The sequence below is a fragment of the Nyctereutes procyonoides genome, unplaced genomic scaffold, assembly GCF_905146905.1.
Source record: "Nyctereutes procyonoides isolate TBG_1078 unplaced genomic scaffold, NYPRO_anot_genome, whole genome shotgun sequence".
In the NCBI taxonomy this organism is placed as follows: domain Eukaryota; kingdom Metazoa; phylum Chordata; class Mammalia; order Carnivora; family Canidae; genus Nyctereutes; species Nyctereutes procyonoides.
In genome coordinates this window covers 48,662,093-48,682,476 of record NW_026575125.1, presented here as the reverse complement: position 1 = coordinate 48,682,476, position 20,384 = coordinate 48,662,093, and the positions used below count along the sequence as shown (strand labels likewise).

Genomic DNA, 20,384 nt, shown 5'->3' with positions numbered 1-20,384 from the left:
GTTATTTAACCCTCCGCTTCGCTATTGAAAAACTTGGCCGCTCCTGCCCCAGCCAGTGTCCTAAGCGCCAGTAGGGTTGACAGAGTTGCTCGCATGCGCTCTCGACACAATCGTGTTTGTCGCAATGGGCCCTGGGCGGAAGGTTACACGAGAGCTAGCGACTTTGATTATAGTCATTTTGTCGGTAGCGCTGGTTACCGCGCTACTTCCGCGCTGGTACTTGATTGTAACAGAAAGTAGTTCCGGCCCGTGTTGTTTCGGCCGAGGAGCCGTCGCCGCCATTTCAAGACCGTAAGAGGTAGATGGCCAACCAGAGTTCCTAAGGTTCAAAACTTGTGACTGCTGCCGCCGCTTAGGCCTGCTAAAACACTGGTACGGCTACTGCCCTCTTCCTACTACCTCCAGAAACATTCTTGCCAGTAGTGGCGGCAGCGGGTCAATTACCCTCCTCTCGTTCTCAAGAAGCTCCAGATGGCGTCTTCCGTGGGCAACGTGGCCGACAGCACAGGTACCGGTGTCCGTTCTACCTTGGCAGATGCCCTGTTGGGGTCTCGCGCCGTTCTCTCATCACTCCCTTCCTTCCCCCGGCCATCCTCATTACATCAGTGGCATTGCTGAGCTTTCCGTCGTCTACCGGCATCTGTTTTTGGGTTTTCCGCTGTCGTCCGCTCCTTGTACATTTCCTCATTCTTGCTTCTTTTCTGCTTCCATTTTTTTCTTGTTTAATCCCATCAATTTTCTAGCTTCCTACTCTTTCGGGACGCTTCTATCACACGTGTGCTCTTAGAATGTCTCGGAATGGACTGCATTGGAATCTCTGCCCTTTCACTCTCCTTCGCAGCAGTTTTCTCCCCTCATTCAGGCCACCGTCCCCACCTCTCTGCCCTCCCGACCCCCGTCCAGCCCTTTCCCCTTAGCCGGATTTGGTTCTTCTCTGTCAGTCTAGGGCGGGGGTGCCATTCCGGTGTAATCATGTCCTCACTTTGCATCACCCGAGGACGAGCAAAAGCTCTTTGGTGTGCTGTAAGTAATCTCGAGAAGAGGGGATACTGAACAACACCCCGCTGAGCATCGCCTTTTTGGTGTTCCTTCTGTCGAGCGGCCCCGGTTTAGATTGGAAATTTCCAGGGGTTCCTTTTGCCATCGCCCGATTCTACCCGCGTCCCCCAGCCTGAATTTCCCATCCCGTCTTTCCTCCCCTCCCGCGGGGAACCACACCCTTTCCTTCGCGAGGTTGCCAGCCCTGCGGTCCACTTCCTACCCTTTGGGGAGAAACCACGCTGGAGCTTAGCTGGTGCCTGAGCATTGACCACCCTGCCCCGAATGCCTGCTTTGTGTTACTTTCTCCCTGTATTCCTCCGCCGCCGCCTCTGGGTCTTCCATCCCCATTCTTTAGCTTAGTATCTCTTTATTCATAGGGTGTGTATTTTTTTAAGTTTTCATCCCTGCTTGAAGAGTTTGTAAAGCGACTGGAGTGTAGCTGCACAAGTGCAAGGTGGTTGCCCTTTTAGACAATTCAATCGAGAGCATTCTCTACTAAAAATAAGAGAACCAAATTATAGGAGTGTCCTTCAGCTGCCTTTCCATATTGAGGCTATTTGGGGCGGAAGGGGGGGGAACTGGGCTGCGGTTCTTAGGTTTCTCACGAGGTTATTTAGTTGTTTCTCAGTTGAGACATATCAAGAGTTTTAGTATTTGTGGACATTGTGCAGTAAGTAGTAGGCGAATCTTCAGTTCATCTTATGTGAGATTCTGGGTAGTGGGATTTATAATTTGTGTTCTCCTTTCTGCCAAGGATCCTTAAAGATTGAAGATTTTGTACTAGCTGGCCCTTTTCTGTGTGTATTTTGTTTGAGGACGTTGTCATTTCAGGTGTTAATATTAGCAAATAAGGGGCTTTGAAAAGTTGACAAAGTTATGTGTTAAAACGAGGAGCTAGGAAGTTCAAGAGATTTGTCTAAAATGTGATTAATTCACTAGTTTCTATTTGAGATACTTTACTCGGATTTGGATGGGAGTCTGCTCTTGTGTAGTGGTCAGCTTTACATTCTGTCAGGAAATTTACTTTGCTTTCCTGAGTATACAGATCACTTGCCAGCCCTAAGGGTTTAAGCCCTAAGGGTTTAAGGCTCAAATTTGAGCTTGTCACTGTGACCTTGGTAGAATTTAAATAATTTGTACATGGTTTCCTATTCCAAACTTCTAATGAAAGTGCTATGGTCAAATTCCTAGTAATATATCACTGTTTAAGTGTTTACAGCGGAAACTTAGGCAGTCTGTTGTTTTACTCGCAGTCTCTGGGCTTTAGCTATACTCTTTCTCATTATGAATTTGAATTAAGTCACTTACACAGAGCAAAGTGTTTTTCATTTGTTCATTCTGTCCCACTTTATCGAATGGTTTTATATTTTAGCATTTTCCCATTCTTAAAAATCATTGCAGTTGTAGGTAACTGGTTTATATAGGGTTGTTTGCAGGGTCTTAATCCTTTTAGTGTCAGAGCTTTTTGGAAAATGCTCCTCTTAAACCAGCATGGGTGGGATTTAGATAATTTGGTCTCCACCTTGAATTTGGGATAATAGAAGAGCAGTATAATCTTGGGTCTTTATTTAAAACGTTTGATGATCCCTCTTAAGTATTTTGGTTCTTGAGAGACTAATTTATCTTATCAGCTGTTTTAAAAATAGCACCTTGACTTTTAGAGTTTCCCCCCCTCTTATGCTGGCTTCTAGTATATCCCTTAATTTAAAAAATTAAATTGAGAAAGCTACAAATAATAGGTGTAATTTTAAGAGTTAAAAGGCATCTGGTGCTCTCTCAGGTTAAAAGAGAGATTGTTACCAATACCCCCCCCCCCACAAATCCAACCTGAAACGTGACAGAGTATTATGTTTCCAGTAGGATATTCTGACATTAAGTCTTTGTGACCTTGCAAATCACGTTTTATATTTTGTTTCTGTGTGTTAACTAAGGTATAGGGAATAATGTTTAGTGATCTTCAGATACTCCTTCTGACTTATATGTAATTTAAAAGTACAAAGTATTTTTGTTCATAAAATGTAATCTTATTCGGAAGTGTTTCTATCTAGTCTGGGAAAGAAAAGTTAATGATGTATTCTAAAAATGCCAATTCTGCACCTGACGTTAACTTGGAGGTATAAATAACGTGCAGAACACTCTAGTGCTTTACATAGTTTCAAGCGTTTTCATCTTTAAGTTTAATATACCATATTTTTACATTTTTTTGTTGGCATTTCTAACTTTTTGTTTTCCCCCCTCCTTCCCTCAAATGTTTTGATGATTCTCCAGAACCAACGAAACGTATGCTTTCCTTCCAAGGGTTAGCTGAGTTGGCACATCGAGAATATCAGGCAGGAGATTTTGAGGCAGCAGAGAGACACTGCATGCAGCTCTGGAGACAAGAGCCAGACAATACTGGTGTGCTTTTATTACTTTCATCTATACACTTCCAGTGTCGAAGGCTGGACAGGTAGGAGATGTGGGGGTACCTGCTGGTGATTGCTGCCTCTGGGTGCTGAGCTTAAACAATGATACTTAAATATTTGAACTTGAAATTTTTTGGTACTGGGTTTCTAACTGAGCCACCAACGCACATCTGCTCTTTGCCCACTTGTGACATGCCCAGCTGCCAGTTTTTCTCCCCTGCTTTTGTGGTGATGGTTATATTATCAGTATGACAAGGGACCTTTTCTAGATTTTTCCACTTACATTTGCCTTCTTAACTCTGTTTAGGTAATAAATTATTTTTAGTATATATCTGAGCATCCAGTCTCACCTTTGTAAGATGTGTCAGCTTGAGAAATGGAAATGCTCAGAAATGATGGTATATATTGCTGTGGTAGGAGGTGCATATGTGGTTCAAATTGCAAATCCACACATCATTATGATATACTACTTTTAGCTAATCAGTTGAATTAATCAAAAGGGAAGAATCTGTGTTCTTAGTGTTCTTATCCTTTTAATAAATTGCCATTCTGGCTTGTTTAAACATTTGAAGATGAGTGTCATTACATTTTATCAACAAATGTAAAAAGGATCATGCACATAGCATTTTCATTTTTGATCTTAGTGTTCATGCCTTACAATGTAGCAATTTGGTAAGAAAACTTTAATAAGATTTTATCTCCTAAGGAAAAAGAATTCCAATTTGAGATCTGGGATATCCCTACTTTTGAAAAACTTTGATTTCCAAAATTTTTCCTACTATACAGTAGCTAAAAGATAATGTATTGTTATACAGTTAGCAGTGATGGCGCAGGAGCTTCAGAAACTTAGTTGCTTATGGGCCATACCTTCTTTTTGTAATGTGCATACCCATGTGTCAACACTTCTTTTCGCTTTTTCCAGATCTGCTCACTTTAGCACTCTGGCAATTAAACAGAACCCCCTTCTGGCAGAAGCCTATTCGAATTTGGGGAATGTGTACAAGGAAAGAGGGCAGTTGCAGGAAGCAATTGAGCATTACCGGCATGCATTACGTCTCAAACCAGATTTCATCGATGGTTACATTAACCTGGCAGCCGCATTGGTAGCAGCAGGTGACATGGAAGGGGCAGTACAAGCTTACGTCTCTGCTCTTCAGTACAATCCTGTGAGTAAAATTTTAATGGTTATTATTACAAAAGCCGAGAAAGAAACAGCTTGCTACTTCAGACATTAAATAGGTTTTTGCATGGAGTAAAGAATTTAGAAATGTTCGTTTATTTAACATGGTTGAAATTGCTTTGACTGAATCTGCGTTTTAAAAAATTCGCTTTATCTAGCAAGTTACATGAGGGAGCATGGAATTTATCCTTACTGCAAGAAATTCTACACCTCTTTTTAAAATGCCTGTAAAAGTGCAGAACATATGACATAGTTTCTTTGGGTGGTTTTGTTTCTGTTTTTTTTTTCTTTCTTTGGGTGGTTTTGATTTAAATTTGGGTATATTCTGATAGGTATTTGTAACAGTTAATTGATTTTCAAGGAGTAGTGGATAAAGGGCCTTAATCTGTAATATGAAATAGTTAAGATGCCACTATATGGATCAGTGACATGAAAAGTAGGCTGCAAAATTTGTTCCTCAGTAGCTTATTCTTCCTTTCAACATAATTAAAAGTGGTAGAATTGAGGCAATAGTATCCAAACCAGGTTTTGGATTCGTTCTTAAATTTTTTGGTCTAAATTGCAGATGGTTTTTTTTTTAAGATTTTATTTATTTATTCATGAGTGACAGAGAGAAGCAGGCTCCATGCAGGAAGCCCGATGTGGGACTTGATCCTGGGACCCCAGGATCATGCCCTGGGCTGAAGGCAGACGCTCAATCGCTGAGCCATCCAGGGTCCCTAAATTGCAGATGTTTTCTGGAAAACAAGTGAGGCCCAGCTGGCAGACATTAAGTTCACACTGCGTTAGGGTCTTTGAAAGATACAAAAAAAAAAAAAAAGTAAGACTGGCCCTTAGAACTTTTGATGTAGTTAGGGAAAGAAGATAGATATAAAAAAAAAAAGAAAAAAAAAGAAGATAGATATAAACTTAAGAGGTAATGATGGAGTGTAGGAATCCAGAAAAAAATGAAGAATACATAACCAAGCTAAGTGGTCGGACGTTTAGTTTTGCAACAAGTCTGGAAGTGATTAATTAAAGTAATTATGTTAGCTATCATTTATTGAAAATCCGCTATGTGCTCAGATACTGTGCCAGTTGTTTCAGATGTTGGTCTTAATGCTTACAATGATCCTTTGAAGTAGATGGTATTATTGCCAGTTTTACCAATTAAAAAAAAATAGTCAAGGATCATGTAGCTTTCTTGGGGTCACACAGCCAGTAATGGTGAAGTAAGATATTAAAACCTCATTATAAATATCATTTTTTTTCTCTTGGTAGTCATTTTTAAAAATTCAATATCATTTTCTCTTGGTAGTCATTTTTAAAAATTCAAATATAATTAACATTCAGGTGTACAGCATAGTGACTCAGCAATTCTGCACATTACTCAGTGCTCATCACAGTAAGTGTATCTTAATCCCCTTCACCTATTTACACCACTTGCTCCCCTCTGGCAATCTCTGCTTTGTTCTCTGTTTAAGGGTCTGGGTTTTTGTTTGTCTTTTTTTCTTTGTTTCTTTTGATTGAGCTTGAAATATCTTGAAAGTAAACACAGAAGAGAAGAAATAAAATATTTTAAAAAGGGATGATGTGCCCAGAGGGCACCCGTCCTGAAAGGCAGCCCTTGAGTAGAGTTTGAAAACCATTGACCACATCCTACTCTCCCTTAGTTCCTGTTTTACAGGTTCAGAAACTGCAGCTTAATTTAGTAATTTGTGCAAAAGATCTGAAATCACTTTTTAATTTTGACATCTATTGATTATTTTTCCAGTTAATTTTAAGACTAACATTTATTATTATTTTGTTCATGTATCCTTTCAGAAATACTCAGTGTAATATATAAATTAGAGTGGCTTTTCTAATTTTTATTGCAGTACTATCTAGTTACCCCAAAGAATTATGGGGGGGAACCATGTATGTGCTGCCACTGGGGCTTGGAGCCTGTTCTTGCGAAGGCTCAGAGTTCACTTGTCCACCTAGTTGTCACAATAAGTTCCTTCCCTTAATTAATCAGGGTTGGTTCCACCCTTCTCTTGTTGATTCAGTATGAACTCACTTTTGTCCTCTTACATAGCTGTGGCCCCACATCTTGAACTCTGATCCCCTTGGCTCTGGTTTCCAATTGTTTATATGTGTGGCAGAGCAGTCACTGATGCTGACCTTATATGAAACTGTAAGAGTATGATGAGAAGGGAAAACTAAAGTGGGAGACACAACCGTGTTTTTCAATATCTAACCTGTTAATAGAAAGCTTGTCATTGTGCCCTACCAAAGAAGTAAAACAGTGTTAAAATACATCATGGGAGGGACGCCTGGGTGGCTCAGTGGTTGAGTGTCTGCCTTCTGCTCGGGGCGTGATCCTGGGATGGGGGATCAAGTCCCCCATCAGGCTCCCCGCAGGGGGAGCCTGCTTCTTGCTCTGCCTGTGTCTCTGCCTCTCTCTCTCCCCGTGTGTCTCTCATGAATAATAAATCAGTCTTTAAAAAAAATACATCAGGGATCCCTGGGTGGCGCAGCGGTTTGGCGCCTGTCTTTGGCCCGGGGCACGATCCTGGAGACCCGGGATCGAATCCCACATCGGGCTCCCGGTGCATGGAGCCTGCTTCTCCCTCTGCCTGTGTCTCTGCCTCTCTCTCTCTCTCTCTCTCTCTCTCTCTCTCTATCATAAGTAAATAAAAAAAATTAAAAAAAATAAAAAAATACATCATGGGACTACCCCTTGAACAGTTCTGCATTCCCATCTGGTTCTGTTTCTACTAGTTGAGGGTGCTCCTTTATTTCTGTGCCTTCACCAGTAAGAATAAAAAAAGGATTGTGCAAACTGCTTTGATTTCACCTAAATGACTATAGCAATCATGTTTTATTTCAGGATATCTAGTCTTTTTTTTTAAAGGATTTTTAAATTTATTCATTTGTGGGGGGGGAGAGAGAGAGAGAGCAAGAGTAAGAGCTAGCCCCAGCCCCCTGCCGATCTTTTGCAAAAGCAGAGGTAGAGGCAGAGGGAGAAGCAGAAGCAGACTCCCTGCTGAGTTGGGAGCCTGGATGTAGGCTCAATCCCAGGACCCTGGGATCATGACCTGAGCTGAAGGTAGACACTTAACCATCATAGCCACCCAGGAGACCTGCAGGATATCTAGTCTTTTTTAAAGATTTTATTTATTCATTTATGAGAGAGACACAGAGAGAGACAGAGGGAGAAAAAGGCTCTGTGCAGGGAGCCTGATGTGGGACTTGATTCTGGATCCCAGGATCACGCTGTGAGCTGAAGGCAGACGCTCAACCACTGAGCCACCCAGGTGTCCTGGATATCTAGTCTCAACTAGATTTCAGCTTACTGTCAAATGCCTTTGTCAGTTTGGTTCTGACAGCGTGTCTTGAGGCTATTCCTAAATTGTGCTCTTGTTGGCAAGTAATTGTCCTGAATCATATAGATGCAGTTGGCATTCTATTGAAAATAGTTAAAATCAGGTTAGTTTGGTTTTGCAGCAGTGAAATGTTATGATAATATTCTTGGTAATATGTTTTCAGCAGTGTTTATCTTTTCCAGTTAATGATAGAAATTATTCTGTGACTTGATTATAGAAATTTTGAGACTGAGATGCCTGGGTGGTTCAGCAGTTGAGCTTTCAGCCCAGGGCTTGATCCTGGAGTCCTGAGATTGAGCCCCACATAGGGCCCCCTGCATGGAGCCTGCTTCTCTCTCTGCCTGTGTCTTTGCCTCTCTCTCTGTGTGTCTCTTGTGAATAAATAAATAAAATCTTTAAAATTTTTTTTAAGACTTAGAGCTGTTTTTATGTTCTGAATTGTCTTATTGTCTTCTGTAATGTTGGAGGACTTAATAATTTCACTGAAATTTTAGTCCATTGTATTGGAAGGTGTGATTGCAGCTGGCAGTCTTCTACATGATGGTTCACTACAATTGCCCATACCTGGCAGTCCCTTTTATGATTATGTACAAAATTGTTCTTTGTAAAATGGCTATAACTCTGAGTTGCTCTAAGGATCTCTGTTGGTTGTGGAAATGTTGCTTTGGCTTTGACTGTGGATGCATAATGTTGAGAGCTACTGGCATCCTGACTGTCATGTTACTGTCACATTGTTATGGTTGTGCTAAACTGTGGAAAACCATATATTTCTATTTCTCTCTGCTTTTTATTGTTTGCTGTGCAAATGTCACATTTAAATATTTGAGTGCTTATTGTGTGTGTAGCGCTGTATTGGGAATTGGGGTGATGTGCAGGGAGAAAAAGTTTGAGGATTATAATATGAGCTGGGACCTGACCCATAAAGAGAAAAAGGGCGTAAGTTCCTTGGGTGATTATTGTTAGAGAGTATTAATCAGAAGACTTTCTTGAGTGGGTGCTTATAACCTAAGCATTCTGTAGGGAGGTAAATAGCAAGTAGACTTCCTTGGCTGAAGTGGTGAGTCAAGTAGTAACAAGAAGGGAGTGTAGTAGAGGAGAGTCAATTTGAAGATTTAGAAAGAATAGAGAGGCTGAGGAGGTTAAATTTAATTTGAGAGGCAATTGAGAACTACTGTAGGTTTTTATCAACCTGATTTTACTTTGTATGTGTATATATAGATGTGGGTAGGGATGGGGGCTCTAGGAAGAAAGGCAGGAAATAAATGCTATTTTATTTTAGGAGGGGTGGTTATATATGAAATTCTTACTCATTCTGAAGCAGTCTTAGGTTTTGAACTTTTGGGAGAATAGTGGTATCCTTGAATTTCCTAGAAATCTGCTGTTCGCGCATAGACATTTGGATCCCCAAACGGGAGAATTGGGTTTCAGTATTATATTTAAGATGAAGTGTTTTACCTTTCTCTAAAATTGCCTTGTTGATTATCTTACAGTAATCTTGAAGATAATCTATTTTTAACTGTGGGCATTGTGTTAACTGGATTTAGTATGGTGTAATGGATCAAAATGATATTATTAAATATAAATATAGATAGACAGTGTCAGGACTTGGATGGCATCCACCCAAGAGTTGATAGAAATTAGAAGGTAAAAGTATCCAATAGTTGGCTAAGATATATAGTCCACTAGGGTCACTGTTGGAGAATTACTGCAAGATTTTGATTATTATGGCTCAGAAAAGGCATAGGAATTGGTAAAAGTCCAAAGATAAATAACTGCAATAATCAGGTATGGGTAGAAGGAGCTTGTATGAACAGATCGGATTGTTTAGTTATGTTTGGCCAAAACAGAATGGTAACCCTTAAAGTTTAGGAAGAAAAATTATACGAAGTACATAGCAAGATTATAGAATCATTACTTCTGAGTATAAATGGGTTAAAAATGCTTAGACAGGTTTATCATCCTCTAATAAGATTAATGAAAAAAATAAGATTAATGATACCTATGATTCTTGTTTTGAGAATTAGTATTCTCCTTTTGTATTTGAGATCATGGGAGATAATCATTTTCTCCCAAAACACTATAGGCATTGCTGGATGGACAGGACAGATCAGGTAGATCATGGAACTGACCCAGTATGGGCAACCATAAGGGTGTTCTGTGGCAGCCTGTGTTTTTGCTGGCTGACTTTTTGGTTCACCTGATGGATGATGGTATACAATCACAAAAGCTGTTTATCAGTTAAATTAATCACCTGATTCTGGAAACCATAATACAGTTGTGCATAGAATTATATATATGATGATACTTTGGCACAATTGGGAAAATTTCCCTTACTGGGACTTAATTTAAGGCTCTTTTACCCTTGGAACTGTTTGGAATGATAAGCTTACTCCCTACTGCCATTGTTTATGCTTGTTGACTGATAGATTTGAATGACAAAGGCAAACAAGGACAAATAAAAATTTAAGCTCACTGTTCTGATGAGTCTTTCATACTGATGAACGGACTGGTGAGTCAGATGACTAGCAACACAATTATGCTGCTAATAAAAAGCAGAGTCAACTGCTTTTCATTATTCACCCACTCAATTCTAATGGCACTTAATACTAATGAGTAATCTAGTGGCAGGTGCCAGGATTGAAGCTTTGGTTGGATGGTAATCCTTTTGTCTAATACTGAAATGAAGTCAAGGTTTCTAAATATGCCTGACAGCCTAAGGGTAGATTTGCTGATAGCCAGTCACAGCTAAATACTTTTTTTCCACTATGGAAAATTTTTGGCTCTTGATACTGGAGTGATTCATCATAACCTTTGAACAAATATTTGATGCTTTTTTTTAAGGCGACATTTTAGAGAGAGGAGAAGGTATAGTAAGGTCCATAGTCTTTTATCTGAAACTGGTGGGATCAAATGCATTTCAAAATTGACAATTTTTAAGATTTTAGAAAGATGGTAATACCATGTATAAAACTCCCAGGTGGGTCTGGAACAGCACCTTCTAGTAAAACATTATTATATTTCTGCAGCAGAAAGTATGAGTATTTACACTAAGTAGGATCAATAAATTCTGTAAATAACTTCATGTCAGATCTGGTCAGGTTTAATCATCAGATAAGTTTATGGAATTTGGAATTGAGAATGTGGGATTGTGGTTCTGTAAATTGTCAAGCAGTATCTTTAGTTGGTAGAATAAAAGGACAGTGAGCTAAATGCATAAAAATAACTTCAAGGTATTTTTGGTTGACAGTATAATGAATGAATATCTCTTGGTTTCTAGGATTTGTACTGTGTTCGCAGTGACCTGGGGAACCTGCTCAAAGCCCTGGGTCGCTTGGAAGAAGCCAAGGTAGGTGTTTGATAGAACACATTTAAACATCAGTGTTATGAAAACTTTTACTTTTTGCCAAGTCTTCAACTCTTCATTGAGCTATCTCCAAAAAAAACACTCCTGTGAAACTGAGGAAACTGACGGCATGAATCACCTCAGACTAGAGCAGGGCCAGGCTTTGGCGTATCTGTTCTAAATCTGGGGGTAAAGCAAGAACCTGAACATTTTGGAGCCTTTCTGCTGAGCTAGATCATCTTTATAACAATGGGCTCCATCATGATCTTATGTGGGAATAAGTAACATTCCTTCAAATCTGAGGCTTGCCTGCTGGTGACAAGCAGAGCGCCTGTGATTTGGCTCAAGACTCCTATATGATGCAGGTGCCATTGAAAATGCTGCTCTTCTAAGTCCTTTGTGGCTTGTAAGTGGAGAAGAATTTCATCCAAATGTTACCCTGTAATATTGGCATTTAAAATTCTTACTTAACCTTCCTCCCTTCATCTTCCTTACCCTTTTTACAGTGGAAGAAAGGCTGTTAAAATTATTGCAAATTAATAATTGGAACATCCTGCCCCTTCTTGTCCCCACTTCCTTCCCTAAGTTCCTTTTTCTTCTTTTCCAACCCTAGTTGTCTACCTTCTTTTCTTCCTTACTTTTATTCCTCCCTGCCCTACCTCCTTGGAAAAAAAAAAAAAAGGACAAAGCTGGTTTGTTTGGGAAATGGACTGATCGAAAGAAAACTTGCCAAAGTGGAAAGGTGGCTTTTAGCATTCTGTGTTTCCAAATAATGAATTTGAACACCAGGTTGGGTTATTAAAGCTTTTGGTATAATTGTAAATTAAATTTACAAATGAAATTGTCTTGTTACAAGCCACCTTACGCAACCGCGCTGCAGGGGTGAGGAGTGGGGAGAAACCAGAATGCTTCTGAAACTCCCACCTGTTGCTCTGAGCCCCACGCGCATGCTAATGCGTGGAGTGTATGCGCAGCGTAGCTGTCTGTTTGACTGCTTCATCCAGGGAGGGAGAAGGCTTTTCAGCACCATCTGATGTTAAAAGGCACTAGTTTTAAGTGCATAGCTCATAAATTCTGCTGACACTTTGGATTAATCTTTATGTAGGTTTCCAGCTAATGAATTGTAATGGATTTCAATCTTAGCTGATAAATCTAATTGGTAATTTATAGAACAAATATTTGATAAGCTCCAATTAATTGTCACCCCACCAAGCGGACAGCTAACATGAATTGCACTTCACTGCAGCTTTAGAGATCGGTTTAGGCTGAGACATTGCGCCTGCCTTAGGTTGCTGACTTCTTTATTTCAGAGCTCTGGAGACACCTAGTTTGAAAAATGTTTATTCTGTTTTTGTGAGAACTTAGTGAACAAGAACATACTCTTGAGTGAAATGCAATGTATTTCTTTTGTAATCAGTGCATTTGAAAATTCAAGCCAGCATATTCCTAGTAGATGGAAACAAAATTAAGTTGTCTTTGTAGAAAACGAAGAGCCTTTCTTCCAGCAAAAAATCCCTGCTTATGCAATAGCCCTGATTAACCCTCTCCCTTCTGCATGTTTCCCATGTTACAGACTTGAGACTGTCCTCATTCCCATATGTAATAGACATCCAAAGAATTTCAATTGCTTTGTTGAACTTTTACTAATGATCTTGTTTTTATTTTCTCTCTTGTTTTTGGTTTTTCACCATTGATATTGTATTTAGAAGGTTTCAGGTGGGTGAAACCTCCTATTCCATGCGTAAGGTGCCTCGCTGAAGGGAGCTCGAGGCCTGGATCTAGGGCAGACACACACCTCCTCCTCTTCCAGCAAGGAACGCACCGAAAAGTCACATGATGAGAAATATGGTAACGGGTTTGTAACTGCCACAGCAAAACAATTTGCCTCCATGCCTGAATCTTCTGTCTTGTGGCTTCAGAAACAGCTTAAAATAATTTTATTTACAAGCAAGTTATGTAAGAGAATGTTTTATACTATAGCCACAATTCTGTGAAAGATAAGTAAAAGTTAATTGATATTAAAAATTATTAGAGATAATTTACTAGTAAAAGCTTCTAACTCTTCTTGTTGTTCATTTTTTTCCTTTTTTCTTCTTTGTTTGGATTGCAGCATTCTGCTCTTCTGATGATGCGCTGTGACCCTGCAGTAGCGCAAAGGCTGCGCCGCGTTAATGCGCAATGCGTGCAAATGAGCCCCTGTGAACGGTTGACTAGATGAGTAATCTGATTGACTGGCTCCCTCAGTCCTATTGTGTAGCCTTTTTGGATAAAATTGGGTTTTAACATACCTCGAGTCCAACTAATCTCATTAAACAAATATTCTCTATGGGCCTGTCTAGTAGATTAATGGATCTGGTTGGCCGTTTGCTGCGTCTAGGGGTGTTCTATGTAGCGCAGCAGTTCGCAGCGATTGCGCAGCGCGATGCTGTTAGGTTGCGCAAGCGATGTTTGCGCTCGCATTACAGGGACCTCAACCTAGGTGCAATCCTGTCATATGAGGTTTCAGCTTCAGTCCCCTTTGGGAGTCAGGGACATTGTGAGGATGTAACTTTTATAGCCTGGCTTTCTTATACCTAACATAGCAGAACAACATTTTTCTCCTCAGTAGCATAGTTTTGATGTTAGTGAGGAACATTATCATTTAGAGCAGCATTTCCCAAAATGTGTTTCATAGTTTTCTAATAAAATGTCCAATGAGAAAAAGAGTTCCATGGTCAACTAAGTTGAAGGGAATCCTGTATAAACTATTAAAGGCTAAGGGAAGTTCTGTAGCAAAGAAACTTGCTTTCTGTTTTTCTAATTTATTTGATCATGAAATGCTTTTTTCCAGTGATATCTATTAACATTTTTAGAACATGCTTTGGGAAACTGGTGAGGGGTGGTGGTGGGGTGGGAAAACTTAACTTTGAGTGGCACCCTCTAGATATGACTTGAAAACCTAGCAAAAGGCCTTAGGTGTTCAGATAAGAGAAGTCCAGCATAGAGTTTTAAGGCAACTGACTTCCCAGATAAGTCCCAGTATAAAGGGTTGGCTCTTGGTTAGCAGAACTGAACATGGTGGTTTGCACTTGGGTTCTGGTGGCGCAGGCGCAGGAGCAGCCAGCTGTGGCAGCGCATTAGTTTTGGCGCAAGCGAGCCTATGCTGCAGGGTCACTTTTGGCTGGTCAGAGAAAGAATAATGATATCACCTTCTTCCCCTCCCCAATCTTTTTTTTTCCCTTTACAAATTTTCCCTTTTCCCTTTACCTCCTTCCCCTCCCATCTTCTTTCATTAACCCCTCCTTAAAGGCATGTTATTTGAAAGCAATTGAGACGCAACCGAACTTTGCAGTAGCTTGGAGTAATCTTGGCTGTGTTTTCAATGCACAAGGAGAGATTTGGCTTGCAATTCATCATTTTGAAAAGGTTAGTAATGAAATTAATAATTGGTTACTTGTGAAGTGCTTAAGTGTGCAGGGTGTTTTTACTTAGAACCAAGTAATAGGCCTTTACTTAATCAGTCAATCTCTTTGTTTCTCGGACAGTATTACAGCATTTGCCAAATGGGATATGATATGGCAGTTTTTAGTTTTGTTTGTAAAGATTTTATTTTTTTAAGTAATCTCTACACCTGATGTGGGACTAGAACTCATGACCCCAAGATCGAGATTTGCATGCTTTGCCAACTGAGCCAGCCAGGTGCCCCCTGCTTCCCTGGCAGTTTCCCATTTTGCATTGAAAATGTACTTAAGTAATTAAAAATCCTTTTTTTGAACGGGCAACTTTAAAGGAAAGAAGCCGGGTTTCTTGGTCAAAAGGCTGATTTTAGATTGGGGTAGGAAATGTACACAGTCTGGAGTGCCCTGTCATACCAGAAAGCAAGAAAGCTTTGATACATTACTTCGATTATGTCGAAAGGACTGAAGAGGCAACTGAAAGAGGCTTACCTGGCTAAAGAGCTAAAGATGGGACTTGAACATTAGAAGGAATAGTAGTAACTGAGATATGTTGAAACTTGTCAAATGTGTTTAAATCCATGAGTTTATAAATACATTAAGAAGAAAGTAAAAAAAAGAAAAGTCATTGGTCAACTTTGGAAGATAAGGAGCAATTCATTTTGAAAACTGGTTAAAGTGGGAAGAGTAAAGCATTTGTCTTCCTTCTCTTGTATGAACTGGACCTCAGGGTAACCCAGTAGTTGATAGGGGGAAGTTTCTATTTATAGCAATGTTCCAGCTAGTGAATGAAAAAGGAATACTAGAATCAGAGTATCACCATTAATAGATTTAGGCATTTATCAGTGGCAGAAGAGACACAGCCAGACACTATGTACTTTGTGATAGAAGTAAGTTAAGAGGAAGTATTCTTTATGCTGCTTTAATATATTCACAATTACTCATAACCTTTGCCTTTTCAATATTTCAGTTAAAGTTTGCATTTATTACACTGTAGGAGTATCTACCTCTTGCTCAGTGGTTCTCTACCTTGATTGCCCATGAGGAGCTCATAAAAGATAGGAATGTCCTGGTCCCATCTTCAGAGGGTCTAATTTAACTGGTACGTGAGAGAGCCCAGGCACCCTTTAGGAGGTGAATTCTTAATGTTATGGCAAGGGTTGAGAATCACTGCTCTGTGTATATCTGGCCATATTTTAAGACTACTTCAGATTTATTTGGATGAAATCATTTAATGGTTAGTATCTCCTTAATGTGTCTTACTGCATGTGCAGCTCTAATTACGCATCTTACTAAGGTCTTACTGAATACGTAGTTCCTTTTTTTAAGATTTTATTTATTTATTCATGAGAGACACAGAGAAAGACAGAGACACAGGCAGAGGAAGAAGCAGGCTCCATGCAGGGAGCCTGACGTGGGACCTGATCCCGGAACTCCAGGATCATGCCCTGGGCGGAAGGAAGGTGCTCAACCACTGAGCCACCCAGGCGTCCCTGAATACTTAGTTCTTTTTTTTTTAATTTTTATTTATTTATGATAGTCACACAGAGAGAGAGAGAGGCAGAGACATAGGCAGAGGGAGAAGCAGGCTCCATGCACCAGGAGCCCGACGTGGGATTCGATCCCGGGTCTCCAGGATCGCGCCCTGGGCCAAAGGCAGGCGCTAAATCGCTGCGCCACCCAGGGATCCCCTGAATACTTAGTTCTTATTAATGCGATATATTTCCTTTTTCAGTTTGAGCCTGCTGCATCTTCCTACCATTATGTTTTAAAAGAGGCTTTTTTTTTAAGATTCTATTTTTTATTTAATTTTTTGAAGGGAGGGACAGAGAGGGAAAGAATCTTAAGTAGGCTTCGAGCCCAGTGCAGAGCCCAACATAGGACTTGAACTCACAACCCTGAGATCATGACTTGAGCCAAAATCAAAAGTTGGACACTTAATGACTAAGTCATCCAGATGTCCCTGTAATGTTTTATTTTTAAGTAATCTCTACATCTGACATGAGGCTCAAACCTACAGTACTGAGATCAAGTGTCGCATGTTCCACAGACTGAGCCAGCCAGGCACTCCTGGAAGAATTAGGCTTATTAATCTTGGATAAAATAGGGCCAACCATTAGAAGTATTTAGCTCAGTAAAATTGGAACAGACCTAGTTTAAATTTTTTTTCCCCTCAGGACATGTTTTGCTCTCACATTATACAAGTTATTTTGATAACATTGAGATTTGTGAATAATGAGTGGGTACTGAAATAACTGTTTTTTTAAAAAAGTTTATTTTAGTGATCTCTATGCCCAATCAGTGTGGGGCCCAAACCCACAACCCTGAGATTAAGTGTTGCACGCTCTTCCAATGGAGCCAGCCAACCCCCGACTGGGTTTTTTTTTTAATGAAAGAAATAAGATTTAATTATGTTAGAACATGAAATGGAGACCTAAAATTATCTCAGAAGAAAAAAATTGTAATTAAAAAGTTAACCTGAAATCCTTAGTCCTAAGTAGCTGTCTTGTAATCTTTAGGCTGTTACCCTTGACCCCAATTTTCTGGATGCTTATATCAACTTAGGAAATGTCTTGAAAGAGGCACGGATATTTGACAGGTGAGAGAATGCTCTATTTGATACATTTTCTTGAGTGTGTGTTATATTGACACTTGAGACTTTGGACTAAAGTTATGACAGTAATCCACTGAAATACATTTTCCATTTCTAGTTATGTTGCTTTTCCCTCATCATGTCTGCTGTGTTATTAACCTTTTATTTAGAGCATTGTTGCCTGACTTTTCATTGTTGGCTTTCCTCAAAGCCATTATCCTTCTCACCGGGAATTTTTTTTTAATTTTTTTTAATTTTTTTTAATTTATTTATTCATGAGAGAGAGGGAGAGACACAGGCAGAGGGAGAAGCAGGCTCTGTGCAGGGAGCCCAATGTGGGACTCGATCCCAGGACTCCAGGATCAAGCCCTGGGCCTAAGGCAGGTGCCAAACCGCTGAGCTACCCAGGGATCCCCTCACTGGGAATTTAATTGAAATTTCTTTTATTGTAAAGCTGTTGAAATGGTTACCTTTTAGACTAAATTATTCCTTTGATCTGATTCAGAAAGCTAAGTAAATCCTCACTTTTGACTTTTTTTTTTGTTAGAGGAGAGCTGATTTCTTATGTGGAAATAGGAAATTTTTCAGTGTAGAAATACATATTTTATTAAGGTGAAATTTTGATACGAGGTTAAGTATAGTATAGGTTGGATTAATTACAATTAATTGATATACTTTGGTATAGTATAGCATGAATTAATTGTACCAGAGCATCCATTAAAAGTTAGTTGCATTGTGTGTGTGTGTGTTTTTTTTTTTATTTACAGAGCTGTGGCAGCTTACCTTCGTGCCCTAAGCTTGAGTCCAAATCATGCGGTGGTGCACGGCAACCTGGCTTGTGTATACTATGAGCAAGGCCTGATAGATCTGGCAATAGACACCTACAGGCGAGCTATTGAACTGCAACCACATTTTCCTGATGCTTACTGCAACCTAGCCAATGCTCTCAAAGAGAAGGGCAGTGTAAGGACATGTATTCAGTCTACTTTTTTGTTACCTGGTAGGATTAAAAAGCCATTATTGTACCTATTGTGATTAAGTATTGAAGTGGCAAATTGTTTTACTTTTGAGTTTTGGTTGAGAGGAGAATGGCAAAAATACCTATTCTCTAGAATATTACCAGCCATCAGGCTTAACTAAGCAGTTGTTAGAATAACATCCGTGGTGGCTCTGTGATTCCTCCATTATAGGTTTTGAATAATTTGTTTTGTTTTCTAGGTTGCTGAAGCAGAAGATTGTTACAATACAGCTCTCCGGCTGTGTCCCACCCATGCAGACTCTCTGAATAACCTAGCCAATATCAAACGAGAACAGGGAAATATTGAAGAGGCTGTTCGCTTATATCGGAAAGCTTTGGAAGTATGTTCAGGGTGGTGTGGCTGAATATTTTGTCTATGTGATAAGAGAGGAAAGGCAGTTAAAGATTGCCATGTCATCCACCTCTTTTTGTAAAAATAGTGGTTGAATAATTCATTGACCCAGTAATTGAGTATCTAAGGTATGAGTGAAGGCCTGTGTGACAGTCCAGAAAGTCTCTATATTGCATTCGTTATTTTATAGGTAGATCTGCACAGAAAAATTAACCGTAAGTTACAGTTCAAGAGAGGTTATTAATAAATATATCATTTTAGTGCCTGATGGCTGTAACGGTGGCTGGTGGGTATGGTTGGAGTTTAAGAGCAAGAGATTTCAGAAGAGAGATGCTAGAGTAATCAGCATAAACTAGGATGAGGAGAGAGCTATCTCATCATGTTTTTCAACAAGGAGAGGTACAAAATGAAGAGGGAGAATTTGAGGTACGCAGCTTTGAAGAATGAGTAGACTGGGAGAAGGTAGATAAGTGTAGGGATATAAAGATACTTAAGCAAAATGCTTACTGTGGTAAGTTGTTACTGCTGGTATAGAAGTTTTTTTTAAACCTCAGATACCATCTTGACTCTGTAGGTCTTCCCAGAGTTTGCTGCTGCCCATTCCAATTTAGCAAGCGTATTGCAGCAGCAGGGAAAACTTCAGGAAGCTCTGATGCATTATAAGGAGGCTATTCGGTAAGACCCTCACTGTTTTTTTTTTTTTTTAACGTTTTATAATGTTTGGCATTTGACACATTTGGCTTGTGTTAAATGACTTTTAAGAACAAGAGACTAATATCACAGGGAGTTAACGATTTTTGTCCTAAAGAAAATCTTTGTTTTCTCTTTTAGAATTAGTCCTACCTTTGCTGATGCCTACTCTAACATGGGAAACACTCTAAAGGAGATGCAGGATGTTCAGGGAGCCTTGCAGTGTTATACTCGTGCCATTCAGATTAACCCTGCATTTGCAGATGCCCACAGCAATTTGGCTTCCATTCATAAGGTACTATTGTTTATTATAATACGTGTATCTAAACACCTAATGTTTAATTTTAGGAAGACTTTCAACCATCCCACTTTGTGTATTTCCAGGATTCAGGGAATATTCCAGAAGCAATAGCTTCTTACCGCACTGCTCTGAAACTGAAGCCTGATTTTCCTGATGCTTATTGTAACTTGGCTCATTGCCTACAGGTAAAGAATAATAGGCCAGTAATTGGCTTTCAGTGTTGCAATCACTTTCTTTTTTTTTCTTTTTTAAAGATTGTATTTATTTATTCATGAGACACACACACACACACACACACACACACAGAGAGAGAGAGAGAGAGAGAGAGAGAGAGAGAGAGGCAGAGACAGACCGGCAGAGGGAGAAACAGGCTCCATGCAGGGAGCCCAACGTGGGACTCGATCCCGAGACTCTAGGATCACACCCTGGGCTGAAGGCGGTGCCAAACCACTGAACCACCTGGGCTGCCCTACAATCACTTTCTAATTGTTCTGTGTGCCGCATTGATCCAAACCTGGCTGGAGATGGTTTTTTTTTTTTAAGATTTTATTCATCTATTTATGAGAGACAGTGAGGGAGGCAGAGACACAAGACAGAGGGAGAAGCAGGCTCCATGCAGGGAGCCCGATGTGGGACTCGATCCCAGTACTCCGGGATCATGCCCTGGGCCAAAGGCAGGC

At 39.9% G+C, this 20,384-nt stretch overlaps 1 protein-coding gene across 3 annotated transcripts in view; it reads left to right on the top strand.

Moving 5' to 3' along the window:
* Window positions 1-261: 261 nt before the first annotated feature.
* The window catches only part of OGT (O-linked N-acetylglucosamine (GlcNAc) transferase), a 37,059-nt gene continuing 16,936 nt past the window's right edge, over window positions 262-20,384 (top strand). For 2 of the 3 annotated variants that reach the window (XM_055337680.1, XM_055337683.1), the window contains exons 1-11: window positions 262-508; window positions 3,310-3,490; window positions 4,369-4,612; window positions 11,251-11,319; window positions 14,605-14,721; window positions 17,270-17,349; window positions 18,111-18,306; window positions 18,562-18,702; window positions 19,288-19,388; window positions 19,545-19,698; window positions 19,788-19,889. In XM_055337680.1, coding sequence (XP_055193655.1) covers window positions 472-508; window positions 3,310-3,490; window positions 4,369-4,612; window positions 11,251-11,319; window positions 14,605-14,721; window positions 17,270-17,349; window positions 18,111-18,306; window positions 18,562-18,702; window positions 19,288-19,388; window positions 19,545-19,698; window positions 19,788-19,889 — 1,422 coding nt within the window. In that variant the 5' untranslated portion in view covers window positions 262-471. The remainder of the gene's footprint in view (window positions 509-3,309; window positions 3,491-4,368; window positions 4,613-11,250; window positions 11,320-14,604; window positions 14,722-17,269; window positions 17,350-18,110; window positions 18,307-18,561; window positions 18,703-19,287; window positions 19,389-19,544; window positions 19,699-19,787; window positions 19,890-20,384) is intronic. The other variant, XM_055337682.1, reaches the window with a different exon arrangement.